The sequence below is a fragment of the Ascidiella aspersa genome, chromosome 8 (assembly GCF_963924565.1).
Source record: "Ascidiella aspersa chromosome 8, kaAscAspe10.2, whole genome shotgun sequence".
Classification (NCBI taxonomy): Eukaryota; Metazoa; Chordata; class Ascidiacea; order Phlebobranchia; family Ascidiidae; genus Ascidiella; species Ascidiella aspersa.
In genome coordinates this window covers 24,684,731-24,706,175 of record NC_139454.1, presented here as the reverse complement: position 1 = coordinate 24,706,175, position 21,445 = coordinate 24,684,731, and the positions used below count along the sequence as shown (strand labels likewise).

Below are 21,445 nucleotides of genomic sequence, written 5' to 3'. Positions count from 1 at the left end.
CCAATAATTTCAACTCCAGTCCATTTTCTAACCCCACCCATTATCCACAAATAACCCCAAACAGGACCAAAAAATCCAGTGTCAAAACAGCGGCGCTCTAACGGCACCATTCAAACTAGGGCGGCCAAACGTTGACACCATGACGGTCGATGATAGACCCATGAGCCTGATTTCATTTCTTCTTCTGTCGCGGTTATTACTGAGTATTTGGCTCTATTACGTCGCTGGTTTAATCCTATGGTTATATATATTTTTCTGCTTTACGTCATATTGCTTTTTAGGTGTTATTGTGTGTTCCCATTCTTTTATCATTCGCAAAACTAGCACTAGCTGTACACTGTACCGGTATCACACGTCAACTGACTTTCATAAAAACAGGAATCAGCCTTTTTTATCTAACCTAATTGTACCAGTATTCTTATAAACCGTCATTACAACGACCCTTACAATAAGAAGTTGTATTCTGATATGGGTAACCCAGCTAGAATTTACATGTAGTAGAATCGACGCACTTCCTACTATTAAGATAGCGTATTCTATTAACTTAGAGAACATAATTTGCGTGCAGCAGTAAACAAAAAACAACAGGATTGCGTTTTATTTTTTAGACGCCGATTCTACAATGTCTGTCAAGTAGAAATTTTCCATACGTATTATTTAAGACAAATGCAGTGCCGATCCGACGGGATTCTACATGACGTCATTCTTGTTAAATAGGCAAAATTAATGAAGAGCGTACAAAAGGTTTGTTGCTAACAAAAAGTCGCTGTAGTTTTATAAAGTTGAAAACATCGTAACACGGGCGGAAAAAAATAACTTTTCATGTGTAAATGAAGATTATAACCCTGATGCTGTTAGTTATGCTGCCAAAACTTCAGTTTATAACTTCATTTACAACAGAAGAGCGATTTATATCTATTGATATGTTGCAAATTCATTACATTATCGGACATCCTTACTATAGAAGCAGACCGATAAATCGGTCGATATTTCACTCCAACTGATATATTGGTATCGGTAAGTTTGGCCGATATTTTGTCACGAAAATAAGATATGGTTGTTCCCAAAAGCAAAACAAACTTTCTTTAAAAAAAGTTATTTAACATCCAAAATAAGAGTGTAATAAATATAGGTATAGAACTTTAATATTATTGGGATGTTATTTTTAATTAATTAACATTTTGATAATATTTCAGGCAAATAAAAATGTCGGTATTGCTATCGGTCGGCTCAAGTGCTGGTCACACCTCACTGGCCACCGGTTACAGGTATAGTGACGTCAAGTAAAGCAAAGCAGTGTGATAATGCTTATTAAATGCACAGCGTAAAATCGGCTATCGGGTATCAGTCCGAAAAAGTGATAACATTTGATCTCTAATCCCCACTGCCTCATCAGCCTTCAACGCCGGGATTTTCTCCACAAGTTCACACAATTACCAGCAACAGCTTTCCTCACAATCACAGGCTGTCCAGCGGGTTTACAGCCAAATACTGTTGGTATGCCTTGCCGTTGCACTTCCTCAGCAGAACGCCGAGCTGTTTGCCGGGCCCGGCTTCGTACGCGTGCGGCATTGGGACGTCTGGGACTCGCGCGAACATCTTGTGCACAGTTTGTTCCCAGCGAACGGGCGAGACTAGCTGTAGAGGCAGCGAGCGGCAAATCTCAGCCACACTGCCGTACTTTTTGCCGCTAACGTTGCTGTAAACGTTCACGATTGGAGTTTGGAAGGTAACGCGTCTAAGCGCGCGCGAAAGTTTTTCAACCGCGGGACGCATCAGCTCGCTATGGAACGCGCCCGAAACTGGGATCGGTGTGGTCTTGACGATGCCGTGTTCGCGACAGTTTGCTACCAAGTAATCAAGCGCGCCTTTATGGCCAGCTATGGTGACGAGGTTTGGCGCTAAGTAGCCGGACACTTTGCACACTGGGTTCTCTATCAGTAGTTCGTTTCTGGCGTGTTGCGCTGCCTCGTTACAAGCAGCTTTGAAGTGAGTGCCCGCGCGGCCGATAGCCGTTATCATACCCGATGGCGTTTCGTTGCAAGCGGATTGCATGGCCTCGGCGCGCGTTTTTACAAGGCGAACTGCGTCTTCGAAGCTTATGGCGCCTGAGAAGACCAGGGCTGCGTACTCGCCCACACTGAAGCCAGCGCACGACGAGCAGGTCTCTAGAACGTTCGGCTCCTCTACCTGTAAAATATAAGGGTTGGTTTTGCCAAAAGCAGTACGATGACTGATTATACCAATATTACAAAAAGGAGTCAGATCCGATCTGATACCAAAAAGCCGGTTTATTGCAACTTTCGGCAGATTAGATTAAAGTTCAATCCGGATTGAAAAGTAATCCGTTCCAGCGTCGTAATTACATGGCGTGAAATTTAAGCCAGCTTGAGTGAACAAACTGCACTGATATGTATTATTACGTAATATATATTCCAGTAAACTTATGATGCACAACCCATTTTTCAGCTTAGGCTACTCCTTGCGGTAGCAATCTATTGCTGCTTGTTCATTTTTATTAACCTAAAATTGAAAAAAAAACAAGAATTACTTTGTCAACGCTATGTACAAGGCAGAGTGGAAAAAAGAAGGTGAAACTGAAAGATGTACCAAACATGACTAATAAAAAATGTATTTGGCGCTGGCCTAGAATCCTACCACAGCGTTGAGACAATTATTAAAGCATTGCACAATATTTGGATGATGGTGGGAAAAGTATTACTATTTAAACCTACCCAAACCCGCATCCTAACCCAAATAATGTTCGATTTTGTCGACTAGTCGTTAGTGTTACGTCATAATGCCGTGGCAGTGAACTCGTAACACTTAAAAAAAAATTAAACTTCTCGCTCGATTTAGGCCGTAATCGAAATAAACAGATTAAGCGCGAACGGATTGTAAACCACTCCTTTTGACCGATTAAGAAACGAGAGAACTTAATTCAATCCAGCGCCAAAACGAGAGAGAATGAATTAACGAAATAGATTTGAATCCGGCTTAAACGTGCATATAAACGGGCTGAAAGACTGCATTATTATTCTAATACAAACAAAATTGATTATTAGAACTAACAAAGTTGTTTATATAAAATGTTGATAATAAGTTTCCCAGGTAATAAAAAAAAAAAAAAAAAATTAAAAAAAAAGTCAAAATTTGCCTGAATTACTAAGAAGTTCAATCACCATCAGTATTACCAACAACTACTACCAATAACTGCAAAAAAAATGTATTCTCATACAAACAAAATCGATTAATAGAATAACAAAATAGGTTGACTGAAACATGCAAAGATAAACTTTTATAGGTAATTATGTAAAATTTGCCTTAATTAGGCCAAAATTTGCCTTTAATATTTCAAAAAGTAGTCAGATCCGATCCGATCTGATACCAATGACTACATTAGTTTTCTTATACAAACAAAATAGATTAACTAAAACTTTCAAAGATAAGTTTTCCAACGTTATTAGGCCAAATTCGCGTTTATTGCTGAGAAGTTAAATCCATCAGTTGTTAACCTACAAATTGTTTTACACCAAAAGCAATCCAAGGCTGATACTTGACATTTAATTGGATACTGGTAATACAAAAAGTACCCAATGACTGTTTTAGTATTCTCATACACACAAAATCAATTAATAGAATAACAAAATAAATTAATAAAACGTTAAATTTTCCTAGGTAATAAGGCAAAGGGGCAAGTTTAATTACCTGTAGTTTTTCAACGCCTGCAAGTGAAGTTACAAGAATCGCGGGTTGACAGTGAACCGTTCGATCCAATTCACTTTGTGGGCCCTTCTGGCAAAACTTCAACAAGTCGTAGTTGAGAATGTTGGAGGCGGCAGCGAACATTTCTTTGACGTTGGGGTATTCTAAGAGTCCTTTAGTCATCCCCACTTTCTGGCTTGCCTGGCCGGAGAAAAGCAGAATGGTTGTTGTTTTGGGGTCGATTTTGACCCTAGCTTGCGTAGTCGGTACTACCATTTGTTGGACTTCTTCTGGGACATCACTAAACTTTTCCGTTGAAAAACACCTTGAGCTTAGAAATCGTCCAAGGGCTTTTATTCTGAATCTGGACACTTTGTTACACCAGGACATTTTCGCTAAATATTTAAACCTGATTTAAGAAACATACATTGTATAAAATTGGAGAAAAAAATTAAGGTAAAGTGCACACTGCACAAAAGCCGTAAGTATAACGCTTGATGCTTTGGTGACCCAATTCTCTTTGCTTAACTTTTTGCAAGCGAACAAATGACAAATAAACAATAGCATAAATAAGTTAGAGTTTATTAGGAGACATGTATTGCATTTTTTATGCAATTTATTCAAATTTTGAGTAACTTTGGTCAGTGTTGATCTTAATTAATTTAACCATGTGGAGTACGACAGTCGGCGACCCAACTAAATCAAACAGCGACCCAACTTCAAGCACAACCTAAAGGTTTAGTTACATTGTATAATAGTGTAGCATAACAAAATCGAAATTGTTTTGTTGTCATTTATGTAGCTTAAAAATCTAAAGTTTTCATAGTCATGACTGAAAGTTGAAGTGAGAAAGTTTTATATGCATATATCTAATATAAAAAATATATTTCTTTAACTAGAAATTCAAGTTTTTAAAGACCACATGATTCAAATTTCAACGACCACGGGAGCCCAGTCATCAGGATCCTGGTTCAGCTTCCACTTATATTTCTTAGTAAGATGTTTGCGGAACTGCTTTGCCCTGGTTTGTAACTCCTCGTTGTAGCAGCTCAACTGGATATTGCAAAACAAGCGTGAAAGGGTTGACACTAAAAAGTTGTTCGAAGACACAATGTCAACAAAAAAGTCCACTGGTATTTCATCTATCTGGTGATACAGCACACCAACTAAAGATTTGTACAAGTCGAGATAATTGTTCAAGGCTCCTTCGCACATGCATAACACCCTGGTCAGGTTTTTCCAGTGTTCGAACGAATCAAAAACTTGGCCCAATATAAAGCAGACAAAGGCAAACTGCATTTCACCGAGAATGTCATTCGGGCTTTCGTAATTGCCAAACAATGTTTCCAGAATGTAGGAAGAGTCCATGCTGTGCTTAGACATTTCTGAAGGACTTGCACCAACAGGGTACCACTTTTCAGGAATACTGCTAAAGTTAATAACACTAGACGGATTGACCTTCAAGTTTGGAAGACCATCTTCATCCAAATCTGGCTTTTCTGCCATTCTTTCTTGAGACGAGCTCGATGCATTAGGTAGCAGTTCTAGGACAGACCTTATTTTACCATCTTCCGGCTGTAGTTTTTGCACCAAATTCGGAGTAATAAAACTTGACATTGAAACCCATTTCTTCAGTGTGTCATACGGATATGCGGCTAAATTTTTATCTAAATTTTTTAGGTTGAGTCTCAGTGAGTCGAGTTCAGCGTCTGTTGGAAAGGTTTTCACTAGCTCCTCAGTTTCATGGCTGTATTGGTAGACGAGGATTTCTCGCACCGCAAAGTTGTGAAAAAATCCGGTCCTCGGTGCCGGTTGGCCACCCTGATTGGACACGGCACTGTAGAAAACAAAATGAACCCCAGGTGGGATCATTTTCACCCCTTCAAAGTTGGGGCCAGTGACCCAACTATTCCAGTCCATTCCGAAGTTAGTACCTTGAGGTACATCTTTTAGAATAAGAAAAGCACCATTCTCGAATAAAGCTCTTGCTGTTTCTTGATCCATAGCAAAATACAGTAAGATAATGGCACTAGTAATCTATAAACCCTGATCCTAAAATAAAAAAGTCATTAATCTGAGGCTAGTTGGCATAATTGTTTCTAAATCACTTTTTTGGTCATGAAACACACTTTCTTAGCTTCAAGTTAAAAATAAATTTTAGATATACTTGGTACATGTCTGTGCATATGATTATGTGGTGTACGCTTGATGTCGATATGAGAGTATCTTCATTTTGATTTATTTTTTCGGATTGGTCTTGTCAATCGTTTTAACTCAAGTCCAAGTCAAACTCTCTTTGAATAAAAAACAAGTCCTGTGCCAGTCAAGTCATAATTGAAGCAAGTCAATTCCAAGCCAAGTCCTTGTCATAAAAAATACATGTTAAATTATTAAAATTGGGCGAACTCGTCCGATTATGAGCAATGCCCAACTAAAAACATCAAAAAGGTAATAAAGGGCGAGCAAATTGTTTTATGTGTAAAAATTAGGATAAGTATCAAAATTTTACGAAAAAATGCTTAATGAAATTTACACTTAATTTAATCCAAGTCATTTGTCTAAAAGACTTAAGTCAAGTCCTTTACCCAAAATGACTCAAGTCATTCTAAAACAGTGAATTAAGTCAAGTCATTGTCTTCGGTCAAATTTACAACACCGCAATTTACTGTGTGCCTTTATCGAAAATACTATACACGTAACTACAGGAAGGTCAGTTTGATTGGGCACCAATAATTTTCACCACTTTCGATAAATGAATAGGGCGGTCAGTGAACTAAAAAGAAACACTAAGTGTGGTGGTAAGGTGGCCATATAACTGCGTGTATATGTCAAAGTAGTTAATATTTAGCAGGAAAGTTTTACTCTAATATAAACTGCGTTTGCTAAACGTTTCACGTGTTTTTAAAAACGTAAACATTGCGAAATAAAGGTATTTACGTCAAACGTAAGCGTAGTTTTTGCAAATCGGGGATAAACGTAAAGCAAAAATCAACCCATTTTTGTTTAACTTTATAAATAATATTAAAGTATTTATGGAAATATTAGGGCTTTTAGATATATTATGTAGCATTATGTTAATTTATCTATAGTAACAACCCTGAAATAATGCTACTCTCATATAAACTTCACTGATGTTCAATCAAATGTGACCAACGCCTAAAGCTACTCCAGGGTTTTTTAACCAAAGGAATTCACGGATTGTTCCAAATGTTTTACTGTAATTTATTTCTTTGCTCAGGTAATTGTAAAACTAACTCACATTTTGTATTGTGTTACTGTGTTATCAGTTACTTGTAAAAAAATATAATTGCAAAGGTTGGTTATGAAACATATGTACACAAATATGTGTGTTATCAACTGAAATCTCAGTTGGTAGAGCGACAGTCCTGGCTTGACCGGAGGTCGTGAGTTCGAACCTCACTGCAGGCTAGTTGCTTTTCTAGCTCGCTCTGCTTGCATTATTGATCGACAGATTCGGTGCGTCTGCAATGGCTTTCAGTGTACTAATGGTTGGTTATTTAAGCAATTCTAGAAGGGTGGCGAAAATTGGTTGGTGATTTGAAAGGGGTTCAGCAACGAAATAGGTTAAGAACCACTGAAGTACTCTTTACTGTTCGTTATTCGATTTCATGCTACCCAGGTTGCCAAAACCCGGCGCTCCAGTTTAAGAAACACTGTGTTTGGGGGTGGTAAATTTGTTTAGTTTGCAGCTAACTTTCTAAACTTAGAAGACTTCCCATGATTAACCTGTATGCAAAAAATGGCTTTAGTTCTTCCCGAATTATTTGTCTCAAAACAAGAATAAAATTTGGGCGCCGTATAATTTAGCCCAGTCTTCGGAAGGTCTCGAACATATGCTTTTAATATTAAAGAGTCCATAGAAAAAGGGGCAAAACCTATAGAGGTTGAAAAAAAGAGCCACACACCCGAAACCGTTAAAGCTTTTCCTTTTGTTATACAACATTCGAAATGAGAGAAACCAGAGGAACAACAACAAATGATCAATAAGCAGTTTATTTCTTCTCTTCGGCTGGGGTTTCGGGGGCTGGGGCGTCGAGTGCCGGGGTCGGGCGATAGTTGGGGAAGACCTCCCACGGGGTCTTGAGATCGAACTTGCGGAATTCCTGGGCGAGTTCGACCGGGTCGCGTACTATTCGCTGCAGGTCATCGTCGTAACGAACCTGTCAAAAAACAAACATGAGGAGTGCTGATAACTTAGGTAAGTTGTTACGATTTTTTGCTGAGATTACCAGTGAAGTAAACAGATCTAAGTTTAAAATGACTCAAGTCCTATAGTCAAGCCATTTGTGAAACTGTTTTTTTAAGAAATAACTTTTTTGATTAATGAGCAATTGATTAATGTCGTCGTCGCAGAGAACCTGTCAAAAACGTCAGGTCAAGCGCTGATGGTTTTAACCTTTTTGGGTGAGATTACCAGTGTTAGATAAGTGTATTAAAGAAATAATAAAGTTGCCTCAGTTTGCCCAAGTCGAGTCCCAGTCAAGTAACTATTAGAACAAGTGATTTCCACGTCAAATCATAATGCACAAATAAAAACAATTAAAACCATTAAAATTGGTAAATTCGTCAGTTTATAAGCAATAACTCTACTAAAAAACAAAACAAAAAAACAACATAAATAGCAATCGAATCGTTTTACGTCCAAAACATTACATAAATAGCTAAGTTTATAAAAAAAATGTTAAATTAAAACACTTATTTCAACCCAAGTGTTTAATATAATGACTCAATTATTCCGCCAATTTACGTAACTAAAATAACGTGGATATCAGCAATCCACTTAAAGGGGTTTTGTATAATTCATTCACTCACAATACATTGTTGGAAAATATTGCACCATATGCTATTCCACCTTTACAATTTACAGTTGGCGGCCTTATCAGTTTTAAAATTTGGTACTGCGCATGCGCATGTCGGAATCGGGACTCGGGACTCAGTAGTTTTACGCGGTCTTACTCGATTCCCGAGTCCGACTCCGCAGCCCTGGTTTAAAGCATGAGATTACGCTATTTTCACCCATTTTCAATTACCGCTAGACGTCCTACCTCGTAGTATCCAGACAACGGGAAATCTTTTCTGAATGGATGACCATCGAATCCGTAGTCGGTTAAGATTCTTCTCAAGTCGGGGTGGTGTCGGAAGAACACGCCGTACATGTCCCAAACCTAGATTACAAGGACTTTAAAGCTTCCCGAGAAATGCATTATACATTATACAATTATAGATGCGTGTATACTGCAACAACTGTGATCTAGCCCTTCAGAAGTCGTCCTTCTGATCAACGATACCGGTTTGTGTAAGATAGTACAGCTTTAAGAGACCAACTGGATCGGTCGATCAATTAATAATTCTCATAAGGCAAATCTATAAATTTACCTACACAGGGAAATGTAAATTAGGCGATAGCTGAGTGCTTTAATTGTATTTCATCCTATGTGGCAAGTGACGTAAAGTAATCCATTCAAAAGCTAAGGAATTTCACTTCACAAAAAGTGTTTTTACTGAAAATTAGTAAGTATTACGAGAAAAAAGCAGAGAATTAGCATACCTTGGTGACAATAATTGCGATAGCTAAAAAATTATTTGCTTAAAATTTCTAAAAAATATGTAAAAAAAAGCGTATAACAGATAATTATAACGCCTCATTATGATTAAGTGCAGGTTTATTTAAAGATTTGTCTGTAGAAATCGCTAAGAAATGGTAAGAGATGGAAAATATAATTGTTTGGAATCAGACTTTCGTCGGTTTTTCGTCTTACCTCTCTTTCATACCAGTTTGCACTCGGGTGGACGCTGCAAAGTGAGTCGATAGCAGTCACCTCGTTCGTGTAGGTTTTAATCCTGATCCTTTGATTGTAGTTGATTGACAGCAGGTTGTAGACGACCTGGAAAGCGTTTTTTTTACACTTTAACCCAGGGGGCTTCAAACTGCAATCCGCGCGACAGATCTTAGGCCCGTTGGGATAAATAAAAGTACGATCTGAGCTCAATGCAAATAAAAGGCCTGGATTACTCAACCTGCCGGCTCGCATATACTGTATATTTCTCTTTTCAAGATAGAATACAGTTAAAATGTTGTTGGTGTAATTCAAAGCTAAAATTTGATAAACTTTTACACGAACAAAACGGAAATATATCAATTTATGCACTTTCATACAAATAAGAATGTATGGTACATTATTATGCTTAATCAAATAGAATTCGTGAAATTAATATGACCGAAGGTAATCATTTATTATTATTATTTATCAGGCAAAACTTTGAGTACAGTAACCTCCAACCTTAAATTAGTGTTTGACAAATCACCCTAAGGTAGTAATCGCTGTATTGGGTTGTAAATCATGGATGAAATTTCTATACCAATTTGGTATAAAATAGGCCGCCATCCTAATATCGGGCAGGTAACAATGCTACCACTTAGCAAAAGGTATTATCTCCAAAATTAAAAAAAATGTATTATCTTCAAAATATCATCAGACATCCTTAAACGCAAGTTACCTCAAAACGACAGGGTCTAGTTGGCACATCCACTGCTGTCAGATCTGACAAGTTAGTGAACTGACAAAGAAGATTATCCCGGAGGAATGTCATGACTGGAATAACGGATTCAGGTGAAATCATCACTTCCAATTCGTTGGTGTAAGTAACTTGTACCTGAATTTGCAAAAAATGCAATTATTTTGTAAGAGAATTATAATATATAACTTACAATTAAATCAATAAAATAATTTGTACTTCAAATGAAATGCTATTTTTGAAGACAAAAACTTTGCATTATAGCTTTGATAGAAAATCACAGCATATACTTGAAAACCTTTATTGATTATAAGGCCACATTTAGTCTACAAACTAGTTGATTTAAATGTGACATTCTGGATAGCTTTTAGACAGCAGAGTGTTTTAAGTTACTCTCACTAAATTGAAGCTGGGATTGAAATGTTTGAGCAGCTTACAATCGAAGCTGATAAGAAAACCAAGTACAGGTTTTCACAAACACATGCACTATGGTAGATCACAACGAAATAGTTTAGTTCTTATTTTGATAAATTAATTGTTGTGAGATTAGGCAGCAAACTTTATATTTGTCCTCACAATTCTAAAATAAACTTACTTATTTTCAGAATGAGGCAGTTATCATCTCCACTAACAGTATTGCATTAGTAAATGGCTCACCTGTTGCACATATTTCGGCAAGCAGTTTGCAACGTAATCTCCAAATTCCACAAGTTTCTGTTTCACCACAGAAGATGAGGCAAGAGTAGCGGCTAAACAAAAGTTAATAAAACATTTCTAATCTTTGTGCCAAACCCAATTAGGCTACATAAGATTTTTTTTGCTAAGCCATTAACATTGCTATTCTTAGTGCAAAATAATTTTGGTTTTGCCAAATTAGATAAGATTATTCAATTAAGCCTTCAATGTGAATTCAAACATAAAGTTAATAGCACATTGCTAGTCTTTGAGGCAACTTGCATAGAGGTTTATCAGATAAGCCTTCAATGTTTTATGAATTTAGAAATAAAAAGCTGATTATCATTAGTTTCCAATCAACCAACAAAAATTCTTAATTAATGAGATTTTTTTCGAAGAACCAAAATGGAGACCTGGTCACACACCAATACATGCTAAAGTGAGATACAGTATTAAGACAATTTCACCATGATTTTAATAGTGACTAATACCAAATTTAAATACAAGAAGATATCTGTAATACAAAAGAGGAAAATCTGAATCACAAAAACTTTAATACTTGATACATCTACAAAAAATAATTAACACAAGAAACACTGTGTGTGAATGATGCTAGGAGGTTTCCATAGAGTTTACAATAAGGGTGTACAACCTGCAGACATGGCAGGGGTTAAACAACTCCATTGGCTGTAAAATTGGTATTTTTTAAATGTATGTGGGTATGTTGTAGAATTCACAAAAAATATTGGTTTGCCTAGACCAGGGTGAACATGGCTGGAAGTTTTTCAAAGGTTATGTCAGAATACAGGTAGATATAATAAACCTGCTATTTCGGGTTGTATTTATGTGAAAATATTAAACTTAAATTGAATATAAATGCAATCAATGGAATGGGAATGCATTTTTTGAAAAAAAATAAATCGATTTTGAAATTGTACACTCCAATAGGCCTTAATGAGACAACACAAACTAGTCCAACCCCTAAATCTGGAGACAAAACAATATGTACCAGATTTTAACAGCAGTTATAGTAGCCGGTGCACTTTTGACTTTCATTGCACCCAAGTACCCACTTTTTGTGCACCCATGAGATCTCGTGAAGATCTGCCATACTTTCCATTGAGCATTATTACATTTTACAGTCTACATGAGATCGTGATATATGAAAGAGTTACAGCTATATGGTTTATGAAGTGTTTTAATCTTGTGAACAGCCTTGTTTGTACTTACGAATTTGTTCAGTCGCTGGAAAGACGTCGGTCTCAGCGCTGTAGAACTGTTTTTGAGTCAGAATATTACTTGCAGCTGGAAAAGAATAATCAGTTAAAACATATAATATATTTTTTTACTAAAAATTTGTAATTTTAGTCTTGCAAACCAGCGTTAGACCTCAATATCCAAACCTATACCAGTTTCTTTTCACCCAAGGTATGGAATATTTAATCCCCATTACCCAGTGAATTTGCAATGAAAAAATCATTTTTGCTGTACAGCTGTGCATATTGCAAAAATTATGGCAGAATTTTTAGAACGTTTGGAGTTATTTTGGGGAGTCAAAAATTATGGTATGGAGTTGGGAAAAACTGTGAAATGCACATGCAATACACCAGTGTTTAAGAAGTGAAATTATGGGTGCTGGTCAAGAATCCTACCACATTTATTTTAACACTAACGAATAGGGATTTTCTAAGTAGAACATTGAAACCCCGGATTCGAATCTAAATGGGATTGGTATACAGGAAATAACCCAAAAATCGCAACCTAGCCCCCCCCCCCAAAAAAAAAGTACATTGTTGTTGCATGTTTTAACCAAAACTCTCTCAAAGCATAGCTTACTTGTATAACTACAGCAGAGACTTGGCAGTTAATTTTTGCAAGCTGGTCCTCTTAACATTTGTTTCTATGCTTGTTCCACAAGTAAAGCCACCTAGGCTACTATTAATTTTGAAATTTATTTTTAGGAAAATAAATGGATAAGGATTACTATAAGCGTGCTGCGTGACATATTGTCAAAAAAAATACTTAAATAACAATACTTGAGGGGACTATTTATTCCAAAGATTTCTTCCTTTTTAAGACTCATTTTTATTATGTTGAAATTGAAATATTTTTATTAATGTAATTCTCAGGAGCAATATAAATCCCCGAAAGAAAATGTGGTATAGGATCCTAGACCATCGCCAAAATATGTGAAATCTCTACCAATCTTGTGCAGCGTTAAAAATAACCAACCCCTTTTTAAAGGTTACAATTTTTTACAAACAACTTACAATTGACACGTCGAGCAACAACTCCATTGACTGACGTTCTGGAAAGACCGATCAGCGAACGAAATAGTCTCGACATGATTTTAAACCTGCTTCAAAAACTTCGCTAAATTTTGATGTTGAGGGTTGTCTCGAAAAAATATTGAAAAATCCCCTTTTATATAGAATATCCTTAACCCTGGGGTTTGGCCGACCAAACTTATTATTTTTAGTTCAAATTTAAAATAAACTTTTTGTCAATATAATATATTAAATAAACAAACAAAGCGAAATTTTGTTATGACATATTTAGTAACCTCAGATAAGAACAAAAAGAAAGTATATTTTGTCAGCTTTTTAAAAATGAACCTTATTCTGCCTGTAAAGTAGCGGATTAAAGGCACACATAGCGATGTTGATAACTTGTACTTTCACCAGTTGAATAGAGATATTTCACGTTGTTCAAGTATTTGAAACGTAAATATAAACGCTACAAAGATGTTCAAAAAGTAAGATCAAACTGTGTAGGAATTGGTGTGACAAAAGTTTAACTCTGTTTTGCCTTTAGATTTGATGAAAGCGAAAATATTTCTTCTACGAATCAACTGAAATCTTCTGTACAGCGTCAAATTAGAACCAAGTTGGTTGATCAAATGCCGGAAATCGAACCTTTTTTACAAGATATTTGGCCCAAAAAGGAAAATGCGAAAATTATAAAATGGTGATGCCCAAATAATAATGTTTAATTAAGGATTTGTCAGGGTTCGAATGACTAAGTCATTAACTTGACTGAAGTGCACTCAAGTCACTGTTTTAAATGACTTGACTAGATTTGAGTCATTTTGTCAAATAACTTGGGATTAAATTAAGTGTTTTTTCATTAAAATTTATCAGTTTTTCACATTAAACACTTTTATTGCTATATATTGCGTTTGTGTTATTTTTTTAGTTAAATTGTTGCTTATGATCGGACAAGTTTTTTTTAATAGTTTAACAGTTTACTTTTATGTCTTGAAACTCATAATGACTTGGACTGGACATTTTTGAAAAATACTTGAATTGGAATAATTTTTCAAATGACCTAACTGGCACTTAAAGGACATTGCAAAAAGACTTGTTTAAAACACTGGTATTTGTGCTAACTTTTAATGATTTTTTGTTTTAGTCATGACCACATTGAAATCCTTTCCGTTGCTGAGGAATGCTTATTTTTCAAACATCGTGACGGGCCATGGTTTCCTACAATTAAACTTCTTCACAAGTGTAAGTAAATAGGATTATTTTGTAATTTACAATGTTCACAATACCATAACTCTCCAAGTTCTATATTGTATATTATAGATCCTTGCATTTTACCTAAGCAACAAGTGGACAGAGGTGCCATAAAGTTTGTTCTGAGCGGAGCAAACATAATGTGTCCAGGACTAACTTCACCAGGAGCGAAAATGGACATGGAGTGTGATGTCAATCAAGTTGTGGTAAAAACTTAAATAGATTTCCATTATGCTGGTATTTTTTATATTAAGTACAAACTTTTTTCCGTAGGCTATTCAAGCTGAAGACAAGATGCACGCAATTGCTATTGGCCAAATGAAAATGACTCCACAAAATATGTAAGAAACATTTTTATTTAAACACAAAGACAACAACATTTTAATCATATAACTTTTGTTTGTCATTTTGCAGATTGCAAGTCAACAAGGGTATTGGTATAGACACCATACACTACTTAAACGATGGCCTTTGGCATTTAAAAGCAGTCAAATGAAATTTATGCAATTGTTTCACTGTTTTATCATTTTGTGCTTTTTCGTTTTTCTCCCAGAATATTGGCTGGTTTCTGGTGCCAACAATAAAATGAAAAGCAAGATAGTTTGTTATGTACAGCACAGTATTTATGTTCGTACAAATGTAGTAAGATGACACGAGAAAGGTGATTTTACTATTCTTATCAAAATTGACAAAATATTGTAAAAAAACTCCTAAACATTGCTTTATCTGTTTTGAAGTTATACAACTGTGTGGTTAAATATAACATTGCACCTGCAATATCTTTACAAAATTGTTAGACATCAAAAAAGAAAACATGAGAATGGTTTCATGCAAACAATGAAGAGAGATGAGTTCACTTGTTAATTAGACCTCAAAATCAGAATCGCTATCGTCATCATCTTTGCCGCGAATCGTCTTTTTTGGTTTGTTTTTCATAAAAGATTTTGAAGAGTGTTTGGAATTGTCAGGTGGGGCACTCAAATCGCCAGAATACTGAATGATCTCGGCACGACCCAATCTCCATTCTAACATTTCGGTTGTAAAATCATCACAGTTTCCCAACTCAGTAAAACCAACAATAAATCCCTGCAAAATAAATATTAAAAATAAATTTTTATGTCATTTTGCCCTTTTTAATGACATGAAGTTATTCGTCAAACTTTGAAGCATACAGTCTAAGAGTAAGAGGTTTTAGGTAGTCATAGTGAAAATATCAACGCCCATATAGAAGTAGGTAGCAATGTTTCAAATATAGCATTAATTATGCATTAGATGTTGAAAGCGAATAAAGAAATTCTTCAAAAGCTACCTTCTTCTATATTGACTTTATATTCTTAATAAACTCAAAACATGTTTTGACTATATCTTTTACCTGAGTTTTGCTGTCTTTGACAAGACTCATTGTAGGAATGACCTTGATACCCAACCTTTGGGTTAAGAAGGGTGATTTTTCAACATTCAACTTAACAAATCTGGTTTCCATGTGTTTTTGAGCGATGGTGGAAAGGTGACTGTCCAAAATTTTACATCTGAATAACAAATATATTACTTTTTATTTAAGAGAATGTACACATTTGTTTGGCTTTTAGAGATACCAATTCCATATGACTTTCTACTCTTGTTGAACTAAATAAAACTTTTAACAGTTAGGAAAAATAAACAACTTTTCTCACCTAAAAGTGGAATCTTTGTAAAAATGGCAAACAACATTTTTGCTTTCTTTGCACACATCGAAAAACTCTTTTTCAGATGACAATTCTGTGTAAGAACCATGTCCTTTACTTGCCCATTCCTACAAAAGTGCAAAAGTTATTATATATTTTTAATACAGTGCAGAAATATATGTCACTATGAAACATTATTGAATCAGATAACTTGAGTCAGAAAGTTGTAATTTAAACATTTATAGTATAAGTCAAATAATTGTGAGCAAAATAGATTTGCAGCAAAGCAGAATGACAAAAGTTAATATTTCTATGATAAATGCATGAGCGTGTGTTAGATAAATACATGAACATATGTTAAGTTGTGTTGAAATAAATGGGATATAATTAAATAGGGTAAGGGAAAATCTGAAATCAGAAGTGTAATGCTTGATTGAATAGCTAATTTTTGTGGTAAGTCTAGAATACAAGTTCCAACAGTTTAAAATATGGCATACAATTTATGGTTAAAAGTCACTAATTGTCAAATGACTTGACTTGCCTTAAGTCCTTGTGTCAAATAACTTGTAAAGTAAATGTTTTCACTAATTTGTTTTATGTTTATTTTTCATAGATGGCAACTTCCATAAATTTAAGTAGTTAAAAAACAATTTATGCCTATGACTAGACTTTTTACCGTTTTTTTTAACTTGCTTAATAACGACTAGAATAGCACTTGACTTGGTGTTTTTTTACAAAAAAAAAATGAATTTAGACTGTGTACTACACTGGAATCTCCAGACAAAAATAAATCTATAAGTTTGTCTGATAAACAAGACAGACCTGCTTTTGTGCCTGTGCCTTTCTCATGGCTTGAATTCTTCTTTCGCGAATTCTCTCAAGATCGTCTTCGTCAATATTATCAAGTCGATTGATCTCGGAATCGAGATGTTGTTCGACAACCTGCGCAGCTTGCATCAGCTGCTTTTCAAGCACGGCACTGGCATCCATTCTATTGTCACTGTTAAATTTTTACTACACAAAATGTACAAAAAATGGAGAAACTGAAGGAAAAATAATTTTATAAAGTTAAAATTAAAGAATGTGGACGAATTAGAACTTATGAAATGGAAAAGCTGTGCACTGGAAAAAAGCACAATGACACAATCTTAAATGAGTTGTTTTTCATTAATATATTGATTAAAAAAATACATAATTACTGCTACTCAACTAGTCTCTTTTTAAATAACAACAGAGCTTGAATCTTCTTGAATTAAGTTTCTAATAAATCCAGATTGCAATTATAGCATAAGCTGTCATTACATTTTTTCGCTGGCCTAGAATCCTAACATATTTTCCTCCATGGCTTTGTATAGCCAATAACATTGTTTGGGTTAGGGCGCAAGTGGAGTCATATTATTATATTTATTCTCCCATATTTATTTATTTCATTTTTGACAACTTGTTTTGTACTTTTAAAAAGTGGTAGAATTCTGGGCACTGGTTTAGAATCCTTTGGTTTGGGGATGATATAGCTAACATAATTTGGATTAGGGTGCGATTTACTGTTTGGGTGGGTCAAGTATTATTATTATATTTAGGCGCTGGCCTAGAATCCTACCACAGCGTTCGAACAATTATTAAATTAACACACAATGTTTGAGTTAGAGTGAGGGTGTAGGTGGATCAAGCATTCTTATGTCTATTAATAAATAATAATAAAGACCTACACAAACCCAAACTGCACCCTAACCCAAATAATAATGTGCGTTGTGGTAGGATTCTAGACCAGCACCTTATTTTTATTCTCCCTATATTTATTTCTTCCTTGTAATTTCATTATTAACAACTCGTTTGTTGTAAAAAAACAAAGTGTTAGGGTTCTAGACCAGCGCCGGATTTTGGATTACATTTTTTTTAGAGATTTAACAGAAAAATGTCATTTTGTTTGATAAGACTAGCAACTCTTGGTAAATCCAAGCAATTGATTTATAGCTGCCAGTGTTACCACCACACGCAGAAATTATCCATGAAATTTGATAAATTTGGTTTCGCTCTGACTCTCTGCTAAAGGTGCTTTAACAATATACTTTACCATCATATGACGTCAAAATGAAGTTACAGTGCGTAATTTAAATGAATTTTTGTTCTACACTGGATTCGACATATTAACAACAGTGTGACACTGGCGCTGTAAAATTTATTGAATTTATCACTTAATACATCGATTTTAAAACTTTTTAATCAACTGTATTAGCAAATGTGATAACATTGTTAGTAAATCCGGACCAGTATAATAATTCGAATTACTGATTACCGAGTCTTATAAAGCTTATGTGACTTGTTAAAGTAAGACGTTTTAGCTTTGCCTTGAATAAATGTGTAAATTTTTCTTTATATTTGTAATATACGTTAAAGATAACTATATTAAATTATAATAAAATTCTATCGCACGTGTAAAAAATGGCTTCACTCCGCAACCGTTGCTATTGCTTCACGCTTCAATGGACTCGAATTTTTATATTAAGGGATTCTATCGATACTTATTCCAATTCCAATCAAAGTATATAAACTTTGATCTTATAAGTTTGAAGAAAACTATTTTTTTTAGCAGTGACTCATGCCTGTAATATCACATTAACTAAATGCTGCCAAGAAAATTTATTGGATTCCTCAGTGTACATATTCTTAAACCTTAGTTAAAGAGTATTACCATTTACCATATCCATCCTTGGCACCTTAAAGATAAAATCGCCAATACGGGCCCTATTTTTCAGTGTCTTGAAATGTCTTTTGGGTTTGAAAGCATTTCGTGTCAGTAATTTTTAGGCAACTAATAATTTTTAGTAACTTTTTTTCAAACTCAGTTTTACGCCTGAAGTTCTGAACTACATCAATAACGAAGTTATTTTGTAAATAGAAAACCTACAAAGACCCTTTGTAACGTAAATTATTTTTGTTTACCTCTTCGTTGTGAACTTAATGCTTTTTACAGTAAGATATTACCTACTTCATACACATAGTCTGTACAAATAAAAATATTTTTTTTGCTGCTACTTTCAGAGAGGCACAAATTTGCCTTTTGCTTACACAGTTTATACTGGTGAACTTTTAGTTTCTTGCAGCATTTCTAATTAAAGTACTAAATAAAATGGTAGTAAACACCCCAAATGACACATGCAAGCGGCAAACTAGTTCAATTCACTTATTAACCCCCCAACAATAAGATATTGCAGCCCTCCTGCACCCACACTTTAATCTGACAATTTCAATTATGGTACTATATAAAAATCTTACATTTTCATTATAACAAATTCTTGCAAAAGCAAACATTGTCAAACAATAAATAAACATGTTTAAACACCACACAACATTTTTTTATTTTCAGCAGCCGTAAAAACAAAAATCTGACAATAAGGTATTTTTTAAACATGGTGTGTCTTCAGTTACTTTAAACCTAATCGAAGAAATACGGCCTGCCCTACATTATGTGGAAATAATGAATGCATGTAATATAACAATTTTAAATTATAAGAGCTATACCTCAAATAAATTATTTCCAATATCAATGGATTTTCACTTTATTTAATAGTTCAAAACCCTATATTTCGATATATAAAACTCTGAGAAGTATTTTGATATTGCAGAAATGGCATAAAAAAGAGTGCATGTAAATTGGCAGTGTGTTAGTAATATATTGCTGGAATGGTAAAACGGCAGTAAAACAATTTGCTACAATATATAAGTAATTTACTATTATATACATCACGTAATAGTCCTAACAATGTCAACAGGCTATTTAAACCACTAAAGTAAAATAATAAATATTGTTAATTGTCAATAGGATTACTTTTCAGCAGCAATGTGGGAGGGAGGTAATTACAGAGCTATACAAAACGACTCCAGCTATACAAACGCAATAAACTTGGCTCCAGCAAAATGCCCTGCTTTTCAGCCTGTAATTTGTATAATAGATATGTCTTCACTTCGATATACTTCATCCATGTCACATTGCGGAACATAATCAACATTTAACTTGTGTGTCTGAGATAGCAAACCGAAAAACAGTTCCAAAAGCTCCTCTTTATTTCCAGTATCTCTTCTTTCAAATGAGCACAGAATTTGAACCTTGTCTTTAAACTGATTAATAAGTGTGACCATGGTATCGACAAGTGAAATAACGCCTTCTTTATAATAAATACAATCAGCAACCAAAACACAAAAGGGTTTATCTGAAAGTTTAACACTAGATGAATCTGTTGCCAATAGAGAACAGGCCTCCAAAATGTCATCATTGTTTCCCCAGTGCAACACACTTGCTCCAATTTCAAAATTATCCTTTAAATTTTTATAAGCACAGCTATTTTGGTTGCACTCCTTTTGACATTGCGTGACATCAAAGCCGTCACTTGCAATGGCCTCCAAATTGTGACGAATGTTTTGCTGTAAAAGCGGAATCACCTTCGGTACATCGGTGATGACCACCTTGGCGGCGCCGGCCACTTTAGCAGCGATGCCAACAGCACCGGTCCCAGCCCCAAGCTCTAGCACATTCTTGCCGATCACTTGTAATCTTCCTTTCGGAGTGAAGAGATACTTAAGCAGGACAAGTCCAGCATCCCACAGAACACATCCACTTTCACCCTCCTCGAGTTGATATATGGACAGTGATTTATCCTCTTCCAAATAAACTTCCCTTACAAAAGTTGCCGCCCTATCCATGATTTCTCTTTTGCAAAGTTATGCAAAGCCATGAAAGCCGGGTCTATATTTTTCTATTCTACATTGTCACTGGAATATAAAGGTAGTATACTGAGAGCTACGTTGTAGTATCAAAGTGTTGTAAATTATTTAAAATGAATTACCGTAAGTCAGTGTTGCAAACAAGTCATTTTGAAATAACTCAAATCCAAGACAAGTCTTTTCAAAAAGTAACAAGGCTAGAACAGTCAAGACCCACTTTGGAAGTATGACAAGAACACCCATGAGTTTTTTTAATAGATCAAACCAGTACCCCCAAAACTGAAAATGCACCCAGGTTTTTTCATACAGTAAACAGGTTAATGCACCTGCAAGATCTCGTGGAGATCTGACATACTTTCCAAACAGGACAGGGTCAAGTCATTATTAGAGCCATTCAACTTTGAGTCAAATCACAAAAAAACAAACCATTAAAATGGGTAAAATTATCAGCTTTAAGCAATAACTTAAAAATTACAAAAAAACAACATGAAGCAATCAACTTATGTTTAACATCAAAAAATGAAAAATTCATAAAAAATGTTTAGTGAAAACACTTGATTTTAACCAACGTCATCTGACTTCACGATTTATATCCAATTCAAACCATTTATCCAAAATACTTTT

At 35.0% G+C, this 21,445-nt stretch overlaps 6 protein-coding genes across 6 annotated transcripts; 1 reads left to right on the top strand and 5 right to left on the bottom strand.

The window, feature by feature from the left end:
* Positions 1–1,105: 1,105 nt before the first annotated feature.
* LOC146137001 (malonyl-CoA-acyl carrier protein transacylase, mitochondrial-like) lies at positions 1,106–4,122 on the bottom strand. Its single transcript, XM_083395277.1, has 2 exons — positions 3,709–4,122; positions 1,106–2,190 (listed from the first exon to the last, which is right to left on the bottom strand). Exons 1-2 carry the CDS (start codon positions 4,093–4,095, stop codon positions 1,459–1,461), a joined length of 1,119 nt encoding a protein of 372 aa, XP_083251403.1. The 5' UTR covers positions 4,096–4,122; the 3' UTR covers positions 1,106–1,458.
* Positions 4,123–4,616: 494 nt separating this feature from the next.
* LOC146137000 (protein AAR2 homolog) lies at positions 4,617–5,739 on the bottom strand. Its single transcript, XM_083395278.1, has one exon. It carries the CDS (start codon positions 5,707–5,709, stop codon positions 4,633–4,635), a length of 1,077 nt encoding a protein of 358 aa, XP_083251404.1. The 5' UTR covers positions 5,710–5,739; the 3' UTR covers positions 4,617–4,632.
* Positions 5,740–7,641: 1,902 nt separating this feature from the next.
* LOC146136999 (NADH dehydrogenase [ubiquinone] iron-sulfur protein 3, mitochondrial-like) lies at positions 7,642–13,324 on the bottom strand. The gene is made up of 7 exons (XM_083395513.1): positions 13,188–13,324; positions 12,148–12,222; positions 10,900–10,991; positions 10,225–10,380; positions 9,486–9,611; positions 8,772–8,891; positions 7,642–7,886 (listed from the first exon to the last, which is right to left on the bottom strand). Exons 1-7 carry the CDS (start codon positions 13,261–13,263, stop codon positions 7,719–7,721), a joined length of 813 nt encoding a protein of 270 aa, XP_083251639.1. The 5' UTR covers positions 13,264–13,324; the 3' UTR covers positions 7,642–7,718.
* A 337-nt stretch (positions 13,325–13,661) lies between these two features.
* LOC146136998 (malignant T-cell-amplified sequence 1-like) lies at positions 13,662–15,006 on the top strand. Its single transcript, XM_083396368.1, has 6 exons — positions 13,662–13,672; positions 13,732–13,884; positions 14,329–14,426; positions 14,505–14,641; positions 14,709–14,776; positions 14,850–15,006. Exons 1-6 carry the CDS (start codon positions 13,662–13,664, stop codon positions 14,929–14,931), a joined length of 549 nt encoding a protein of 182 aa, XP_083252494.1. The 3' UTR covers positions 14,932–15,006.
* LOC146136997 (thioredoxin domain-containing protein 9-like) lies at positions 14,776–17,137 on the bottom strand. Its single transcript, XM_083396367.1, has 4 exons — positions 16,922–17,137; positions 16,109–16,227; positions 15,808–15,964; positions 14,776–15,521 (listed from the first exon to the last, which is right to left on the bottom strand). Exons 1-4 carry the CDS (start codon positions 17,087–17,089, stop codon positions 15,300–15,302), a joined length of 666 nt encoding a protein of 221 aa, XP_083252493.1. The 5' UTR covers positions 17,090–17,137; the 3' UTR covers positions 14,776–15,299.
* A 2,521-nt stretch (positions 17,138–19,658) lies between these two features.
* Positions 19,659–20,800, bottom strand: LOC146136996 (protein N-lysine methyltransferase METTL21D-like). The gene has a single exon (XM_083395818.1). The coding sequence runs from the start codon at positions 20,798–20,800 to the stop codon at positions 20,030–20,032; it is 771 nt and encodes a 256-aa protein (XP_083251944.1). The 3' UTR covers positions 19,659–20,029.
* Positions 20,801–21,445: the final 645 nt, after the last annotated feature.